This window comes from Octodon degus, unplaced genomic scaffold (assembly GCF_000260255.1).
Source record: "Octodon degus isolate 3935 unplaced genomic scaffold, OctDeg1.0 scaffold00074, whole genome shotgun sequence".
NCBI lineage: Eukaryota > Metazoa > Chordata > Mammalia > Rodentia > Octodontidae > Octodon > Octodon degus.
The window spans coordinates 1,160,976-1,171,219 of record NW_004524650.1 but is presented as its reverse complement, the minus strand read 5'-3'; the positions used below and the strand labels follow the sequence as shown (position 1 = coordinate 1,171,219).

Sequence of the window (10,244 nt, the reverse complement as noted above, 5' to 3'; positions counted from 1 at the left end):
TTATGGAAATCAGTGTGGTGACTCCCTAGAAAACTTGGACTGGAAATTCCATTTAATCCAGCTATTCCTCTACCGGGAATCTTCCCAGAAGATATGAAATCATCACATCATAGTGATATATGTGTGTTTATGTTTATAGCAGCACAATTTGTGATAGCCAAATCTTGGAAACAGCCAAGAAGCCCATCACCTGAAGAATGGATGAAAAAGATGTAGTATTTTTATACAATGGAACATTACTCATCTAGAAAGAATGATAAACGCAAACCCTTTACATTGAAGTGAATGCCACTTGAAGATATACTCATAAGTGAAATAAACCAGACACACATGTGTAAATATCATATAGTTTCTCTAGTATAAGAATTCAAAAGAAGACATACAAATAGAAAGGTATAATACAAGTAAAAGGAAAGCAAGAACTTGAGAACTAATTAAGAGAGGGAAAGGAAAAGAGCTAGGAAACATGTCAGTGGCAAGCCACACAGTTATATGTAGAAGATGGGTAAAGCAATGATCCTGAGAATCTTTAGAAGATTTTGAATCTAGTTGTTAATTGGAAAGATTCTCACCCTGACTAACTATATATACTGATACATGTGAACTAAGCAACTGCATTGAAGATGGCAATTTGTAATAGTAGGTGCATGCTTGGAGTGCCTCTCATTCTGGTCTTCTGAATACGGGCTGCTTCTCATGACATGCCAGTTGCTGCTGTGCTGTCTCTTGGGTAGATGATTGTTCAAAAAAAGGGGATACTGAATGAAGGCAGGAGAAAGGAAAATGAATGTTGTGGGACTGTCCTGCTACAAGATTGTATATGGTTAGATTTTTGGACTTATGTGTAAACATAAGAATTATATAATTCTTTATGCCTATTTTTAAAATATATTCTAATTTTTAAATGTTTTTTCATCATATTCTGTAGGGACTTAAAGTTCAACATATCAATACTTGATGAAAAATACCTGTTCCATGTTATGCCTAAGATGTTTGATATTCAGACAGATAGTGAGGTTAAGCTTAACAGACTAGGTTGTATGGTAATAACAATAAGCTTATTTTCTGCAGGGTTAACAACCTAAGTTTGCAGACCAAAATTAGAGAAAAAGGAGGGCTGCAAGGAAAGCCAACATTTTGTCCCTAGCTTTCCAAAGTCAATTAAGGCTCAGGACCGATGACATCTTGTACTGTAACATCATGTAACTCAGTAGTGTCTCAAATTTTCTGATCTAATTGATTATGGGGCCAAAGAAGAAAGTGATCGATGATGTGGAGTGTGCCTAAGGAGAGTCACATGGAAAGAAAACATTCTTTTAGTATTTCACGGAGAGCACATTGGCCAAGCAATGCCCGTGACTCTTCCACATGGCTGACCCTCACAAAGGATCTACACTCTGACGTACAGGGTCTCAGGATAAATCCTGAGCAGATTTCACTGACCTTATCAGGCCCAAAAGCTACAACTCTTTTTACATAGGTCTTGCTTTATCTTGGTCTTAACCATCCAGCAGAAAAGTCTAAAAATCAAGTATAGGAAATAAAGCCATGGTGTTATGTTGAGCTGTAGGGGACTCAGGTCAACAATTTCTGACATTGCCAGTCAAGCGGAAGACCCAATACTATTATGGACTACTGGACTCTTTTAGAATATTTTGCTGAGTTAACAACTACAATATTCAAATGATGGAACTAAAGAAAAACGCGGATACAGATGAATGTCCATTTTGTATCTGTGTATTCAAAATAGTTAGGATAGATATATAGTTACATTCTCTTAATGAATAGAGGGATTTGCTCTAATATTGTTTGTAAATAGGCTTTCATGTCTGCATCTTATACAGCAAAGAACCACTAGTAAGAATGTATGCAATGTGTTAATTATTGAAACTGTCCTACCAATGTGGTTTGAAACTGTCTCATTGCTATTTGTTTCTCAATAACATTATGGGAAAAAAGGAGGAGGAAGAGGAGGAGGAGAAGGGGAAGGGGAAGGGGAAGCGGAAGGGGATGGGGAAGAGGAAGCAGCAGCAGAAGCAGAAGCAGAAGCAGAGGAAGAAGAAGAAGAAGAAGAAGAAGAAGAAGAAGAAGAAGAAGAAGAAGAAGAAGAAGAAGAAGAAGAAGAAGAAGAAGAAGAAGAAGAAGAAGAAAAGAAGAAGAAGGAGTCTCAAGTGTGGAAGCAGCTAAGAACCTGTGCCTATAACAGAGGGAAGAATAGTCTCTGGATTGGGAGCTTCTGGTCAGAAGAGCAAAGCTATAAGACATGTAAGAAATTGGAATAAATAGATTTCCTAGTGGAAATTAATTTGAAGTAGATGAAACACTGGTTGTAGAAGATAAGCTACAGAATGTGTCAAAGGCAAATGTTAGATCAAAAGTCTGGGGATAGTGGTGGGACTTTAACAGAGCCATAGAATCTTGAAGCAGGTTGATGTTAATTTTATTTTGGAGTCATGTTAGAATCCTACATACACTTCAAAATAATTGGAAACACTCCAGGATATTGCAAGGCAGCGAGAAAATCTCTGCTCAAAATAAATGTTGTACTGAGTTGTCCAAATATGAGAAATGAGGAATCATCATGGATTGTCCCCTCCCTCCCACTGCCTCTCAGAGTCACCACCACAGGGTTCCCTCACCCTCAGGCTCCAGCCTGTCCACCTCACCAATCCACTCACCTGTCCTCCTAAAGATCCTCCCCTCTCTTGGTGCCACTGAGGTCCAATTTGCACCATTTTATTTCCCTGGTTCTGTATAGCCTGTTTTCTCTATTTTCACCTAGTTTTGTTTTCCAGCAAACACATTTCTAAGCACAAACTTACCACAGAATAAAAGGGAATGAGATAAAATCATAATTTATGAGACTTATTTGTCATTCAAACATCCACTACTTATCAAACACCCACTATTCCTTTTAATCCTTATAATGCTTAAGAGTGATCCTTTAGCAATGGTGTGATTAGTCTTACTTAAAGGACAATTGAGGTTCTAAAGGGATATGTACATAACTCAGGCATCAGCTGAATGCTCAGGGAAGTTGACTTTCAACCAGATTGAAAGTAACAGTGAAGTTGAAGTCTAACAGTGGTTCTTAAGTCACCTAAATTTTTAAACAAAAAGCTAGGTAAAAGATCATTTAGGATACCTCCCCCTATCCCTCACCAGCCCCATCTCCTCACTCACATGAGGTAGACCTGCTACCACTGCAGCAGGCCATGCTCCCTTCCTAGCAAGCTGAACCATAGCAGGGGCTCTGTGCTTGCCAGGCTATGAAGAACCTTGCCCTGCTTTGTGCACTATGGTCTTTGCCCCTCATCACTTGTGCGAGCCTAGACTGACTTACTTTAGAAAGGACAGTTGAGATTGTGCCTCTGCTTTCTGACCTGTGCTCAATCCCAGCAGAGTTTTCCTCTTGACTACTGGTTCTATCATTACACTTAATAACAAGAGAACCTTTGATAAGACTCTATGTCAGTTTTCCCCACCTGGCAGTAATCTCCTTAAATGCACAGACTATATCTTTTTCAGCTACTGTTTCCAGCCCCAAGCACAGTGCCCAGATTAGAACAGATATGTTTGTTTTATGACAGAAGCAAAGGAAATAATACCAGTACAGTGTGATTCCTTTAGAAGCCGGGCATCTTTATCTGAATTTCCTTGTATCTCAGCTTCTTGGCAAAGTGCTTGGTACTTATAGATACTTGCACTCATAATCTCTTGAGAATGAACACATAAACACATGTTTAGTTTTTGTATGGTTAAACTACTGTCTTTGCATGACTTGTGTGTGAAGTCATTTTTGTGGACTTTTAGCAATGTGTGAAGGGCAATTAAAAGTATTCTGAATGTGCTCAGTGAGAACGTCTTGTGTACACATGAGGATCTATAGCAAACCTGCTCATCCACTACTTGAGATTGAGAAGGGACCAGGAAGGCACCATGGTTCTGATTCTGGCTTTGCAAGGTGTGAGACGCTTACTAGAAGTAACAGGAAGATGGCAGGCAACCTCCAAGCAAAGTTCAAAAAGAAGGCTGATGAGGTTCAGTGAATAAGTTCTGGCCCTGGGGAGCTGAAACACAGCTACATAGGACTCGCTAGTGTTTTACTACTGGTGTGATCTTTGTTTCTTCTTAAGATTTATATATGATGTTGTTTTATTTTGTTTTAAATGTTAACCAGTTTCAACTGTGGCGAGTGAAAGCAAAGACGTTTTGAATGAAGTCTGGGTTCCATTCTTTATGAGCCTACAGGACATCGCTAAAAGTGAGGTTAAACTGATCATTTTGGGCTATATCTTTCTGCAATTGGATGACAAAATTTGGCCTAAAGCAATCTCTGTATATAGTGATAAATATCCTAGCTGGTATGTAAATGAATTGAGACCTAATTTACAGCCATTCCCCTATGACAAATCAAGTAAAATCAAGTAAACCTTAGCCATTCATATAGCTGAACCTCCAGCCAGAGGCTGGAAGCTGCCAAAACATGATTATATGAGGCAAATACTGCACACAGCCAATCAGGTTGTTCCTTGATGTCACACGTTATCCCTTGGGATAGACACGACCCGTATACATGCTAAGGTGAGGGATTCAGCTTTAGTCTGAAGTGTTACGCAGTTTTAATTTTTTCCCCTCAAACTTTGTTAAATTTAACTCATCTCAGCATTTGTCATGTTTTTCTTTTTAAATATAATTTATTTTATTTCATTTTGAAGAGTATAAACAAAAACAAAAGCAAATAGATGCAAAGACAGAAACAGGGTAACATACAATACACATGTGACAGATTTTCAAATCAAGAATAAAACATTAACAATGGTTGTCATATTACCTATTTTCACCATTACATCTGTTGCTCAGATTAACACATATAGTCATCCAAACTGGACAAAAATTGAGTAATAACTCTTCCTTTCAGTAAACCTTATTTTTCTTTTTTACTTTTTTCTTTTTTTGTACATTTATCTTAAAGAGTATAATATTAATCAATAAGACATTAGTAATGGTGCACATTTAGAAAATCAATATGAGAGGCATTCAAACATGTTTTTTGTATTGCACTTGCTACCTTCAATGTAGTTGCATAGATTGCAGATATCAGCTAAACAGTAAGTCAGAGTGTAAATTCCAAACACCAATTGCTATTTTCAAAACAACTGATGGAAATTATTAGCATAATCATCTCAGCCATCTTGTATATATACTTGCATGATTTTTCCTCCCTTCCTTTTTTCCTCTACTTTCTCCTATCCCTCTTCTTCATTTTTTAATCCTTATGTTCAGTTTATTTCCATCTTCTATGTCTATTATGCCTTTCAGGTTTTATCTGTTCTCTCAGGTTCTTACACTAGGGAGACAATACAATATTTATACATGGGGTTCCGACTTATTTCACTTATGAGTATGTGCTCTAGCATCCACTTGCCTATAAAGGCCTCAAGTCTGTCTTTCTTTATAGCTGAGTAATACTCTATTGGATAATAATATATCTTTTTCACCCATTCCTCAGGGGATGGGCATTTTGGTTATTTCCAAGATTTGGCTATGACAAATTGTTCTGGTATAAACATGGGTGTACATATATCACTGAGGTATGACGTTTTCAGTTCTTTAGGGTAAATACCCAGAAGGGGTATAGCTGGGTTGAGTGAATTTCCAGTCCTAGTTTTTTGAGAAATCCCCACTCTGATTTCCATAGCAGTTATACCAGTTGTTTTGTTTTGTTTTGTTTTAGAAGAGGACTGGGCCAACATCTCCAGGTGACCTTAAGAGTTAAAAGATAGTTCTAGTTCTCTCTCTCTCCCTCCCTCTCTCTCTCTCTCTCTCCCTCTCTCTTTCACACACACACAAACACACACACACAGCATCTAAAATAGGTAGAAAACCGTAGTTACCACTTTACCACAGAAAATTGTTAAGGAAATAACCTACTTAGTAATAGTTGTGCTCAAATATTCAACTAGTAAGTTTCACATATATTTTTGCTTATGGATTATAGAAAGAATGTTGGGGAGGAAAACTTAAGTAAAAAGCAATTCAAATATAATAAAAATGGAAATAAAGTACTTCTTTAATTATATTGTCCATATAAAACTGTATCTTGATTTATATTCTACACATTTTGTCAATTTGGCAAAATATTATAAAAACACATTTACAATATATTGATAAACTCTAAAATACATTTTCTACAGTCAGTATTTATATAAACATTCTAAGGATATGTTTTCATAGAAACATAGATGCCTACATCATTAGAGTCTTCTTGTATGCTCACTGCAGGATAAAGTAGGACTTGAGATGGTCCTGTCTTAGGAAGTATCTGGAAATTTTTATTCTGGAATAAAAGGGCCCGCATCAGAGGGCAGCACTGTCAAAGCCTTATGAAATGTGGGCTCATGCGGACGACAGGGCTCGGATGCTAAGGAATTCTGAGATGAATAGACAGTCCATAAGCCACACTAAGGAAATTCTTTAGGTGCCTAAATAACCTGGTCTTAAAAATTAGGCACAGAGGACTATTTTTAGTACTTCTCCATTTATATGGAAGCATTTTGTTCACCTGTGGTGCATAATTTATTTATTTATTTTAATTTCCAAACCTGACTTTAAGCAGAACAAAGTAGGGCAGGCTGGGTCATAACTTAAAATATACATATTATCATTTGAAATATTGCATTTAGGCAAACTGAGGGATTCACCCTTATGTGTTCCTGTAGGTAGCTATATAAATTCATCAAAAACCACAATAATATTTGAATAAACTTGTACTTACCAGAAATACTGCTATAGATATTCCAACCAGAAAGCCTGCTATCACATCTGACCAATGATTTCGATATTCTGCTACTCTGTTGAGTCCGGTAAGAAAGGCTAAACACATTAATCCCAAGCATAGAACTGGCTTAGCAAGTCTGGTTCCTTTGGCTTTGATTGTGTTGGTAATATACATCTGAAACAGTAAGTAAAAAATATGACTTTTCATGAAGTTATTTCTTTCATAGCACATTATGTATATGTATACACACAGATATTTGAGACATGTCTATGTATATTTGGTTTAAATCATTAACTAATTTATGTAATTTTTGAAGGAATTTTCTTAAAAGCAGAGTTCACGTAGCAATTATTTAGTTGAAAGATAGGGCTACATAGTCTGGACAATCCTTATGTAATAATTGCTAATTACCTAGAAATATTGGCCACAGATTTTCACATGGTCTTTTCTTCTTTTCTAATTTTAAAATTACTTTTTCAGTATTTCTTGAATTTATATTTTCGAATGACAATGACAATGTATTATTAGAAATAGAGAATTGATATTTTTAATATTTCATTTTATATGACATTGGGAGGATACATACTTGATAAAACCAGAATAGCTAATATAATTAGAAAAAAAGAAAATGGAGTTTTCTACCAAATCAATGTTACTTTGTAATTTAAGATTCAATGCAATGCCAATATTTGATTTTATGTTGTTTTTCAAATTATAAAATTACATTGTTTAAATTTATCAGCAAAAAATAGGACAACAAAGAAAATTATGATGATGTGTGCCAACTAAAAACCAACAAAACAATGAATTGATACCTATATTTTGGCATTTTCACATATGTCAATGACAAATATATAGTGAATACATTGTGAGACAATATATGCTATGAGACAGCGTCCTCAAGAACAATTTGCTCCTTTCAATCTGATTCATTCCATAGCTCCACTTTCATAATTTAAATCATTGACTGCACTTGGAATGTGTAAATTTTTATTCCAGTCACTAGTAAAGTAATTATACAAAAGATGGTTCTGACAGTGCAATTTTAGATTAGATTTTATAGTATTAATATCAGGAAGTATCCAGTATTGATATTATACTCAGAAAAATATTTAGAAATTAATAAAATCACTTGACTGTAGTCCTGAATTGAATAAAAAAAAATACCTTTACCTAAGAGAATAAACCAGAATTAGTTCCTCATAATCATTTTAGAGTGCTATGAAATTTAGTAATTATCTTCTGTGTTGTTTTGTTCCAGGCAAAATATACAGTATTGTTAGCTACCAGAGGAAGCTATATGAATATTTAAACAGTGCACATAGGCAAGTCTTCACTCAAGCCAAATTTTGACCCTTTGCAGTCTCTCCCAGATCCCAGTTCTCTGGAGAAAACCGACGGCTGGCTTGTCTCCATGTTGTCTTCTTCCTTAGAGCTAGGTCTGTGTATTCTAAGGTTGTCCTCCAAAAGGCTCAACAACTTCAGTCACCGCGGGTAAGAATTTGTGAGAAGGAAACAAGAAGGATGTGAAAGAGGCAAAGATGCTTTCACCATTCAGAGAGAATAAGAGCTCTGTCTGTAGGCACAGCAAGGCAGGGATATCACGATCGTTCCAGTTGCCAGTGATGCAGCTAACAGAGCAATTAAGTGGATGACTGGGGCATAAGAACAGAGTGGGATTTAGGCTGCTGCTGGAATTTTCTTCAACATAGCCATAAAGGTACTTAATGATTCCTTCCCTTTGCAATTTTTCACATCTCAAAGGCTATCCTTATTAGGACAAAATGAATGTGGGATAGTCAAATAATCCGAATCCCATTTTATCCATGGGCAAAATCATCTGAACAATCAATATAGCCTTTCTTTCTTTCTCCTTCCTTCCTTCCTTCCTTCCTTCCTTCCTTCCTTCCTTTCTTTCTTTCTTTCTTTCTTTCTTTCTTTCTTCTTTCTTTCTTTTCTTCTTTTTTCAGAACAGGGGATTGAACTCAGGCCCTTATGCTTGCCAAGCAAGCACTTATTCTACTGAGCTATCTCTCTGGCCCCCTCAATATAGCTTTGATAATTTTTTTCTCCCTTCTGCCCAAAGGTCATCTGAGGTACCACCCAGCCTTTTACTAGGCTTAAGCTAAAACTCTCTGATAGTTCTTAGTTCTTCTTATATTGTCCTAGTGTCTCAAACAAAATTTAGAGAGCCCCCAAATAGCCACTATCTAAACTACTAAAACAAAGCACCTATATTATAAATATAGTGTGAGATTTGAATTTTCCTATATTAGATCTCTACTTAGTGTTTAGAATGAGCAAGGAAAACAAGAGGTGACTGAATTTCCAAGGGTTATGGGAATTTCAAGAGTGAGAGATTTAACTTTAATCGATGATAGCAGTGCTTAATAATGCACAGGTTTTTCTGGAATGTTTTCGCTTGTGCTTGGCAACTCTGGTACTTTAAATATAAGTGTTGAACCAATCTAATTGTATTATGCTTACAGAAAAACTATTAATCCCAATTTACAAAAGAGGAAATTAAGGCAAAATAATCTATTAGGCAAGCAGGGTACAGGACAGGAATTGATTATTCATGTTCTCTTGGTTTTTAATTCACTTATGAAACCATCTAGATTAACCAGATGTCAATATATAGATACATAAACACAAACAGAATGATGATATGACTGGAGCAGGGTTGTATTTACGCAATCTTCTGGGCCAGGTGAGGCTCCTTATTTTACAGGTTAACCCACTCAGCCACATACATTAGCACTCTTTATTCATTCAACAAACATCTCTTAGCACCTTCTACAGTAAGATGTAGAAAACAAAACAATTATTTTTTCCTGGCTAATAGCCTGATTCCTTTACACCTTTCTCTCTGCTTATACAAATATATAATATGGCATCTGACATGATGAATAATTTGAATCAAAAGAGATTGAGAGGCCTCAGAAGCAAAATTTCTCTCTGACCTTCTCCTGCTTCCATTAGAAACTAAAACAAATGGAAGAGTGCCTCCCTTCTCCGCAGAAGCAAGGCCACAGAAAACCAAAATGCTTCTTCCTGAAGAAAAATCAAGAAACACAGAAAGCTTCTTACTATTCAATCATAGCTTTTGTCCAATCACATTTCTACATGATTGTCCATTCTTTACTGAACCGAAGGATAAAAACATGTCTTCCTTTGGGAGGTTTTAGTGCCATTTAAAACTTGATGGAATGCATTTAGCACATGTTCTCTTGTTAACCTTTCATTTGTTATAGGAGCACCGGCCATGCATCCTGCACAACTTGTAGCCCCTACAAGTGTCATGAAGTTCATACATTACAGTCTGGATTATGAAAAGGATGCAGCTATTCCATTTTCCATAATGAAACAAACTTCACCAGGAGCAGGAAGGGAGGAAATCTGAGTAGATGCTCAGTTGTTTGTAATTTCTTGTTTTTGTTTTTTGGTTGTTTGTTTTTTTTTT

General features: G+C 36.2%; 1 protein-coding gene across 1 annotated transcript in view; it reads right to left on the bottom strand.

Annotated features, from left to right (window-relative positions):
- Plppr5 (phospholipid phosphatase related 5) overlaps positions 1 to 10,244 on the bottom strand; it is a 149,235-nt gene that overhangs the window by 38,794 nt on the left and 100,197 nt on the right. The window contains exon 4 of the mRNA XM_004635687.1: positions 6,779 to 6,955. Coding sequence (XP_004635744.1) covers positions 6,779 to 6,955 — 177 coding nt within the window. The remainder of the gene's footprint in view (positions 1 to 6,778; positions 6,956 to 10,244) is intronic.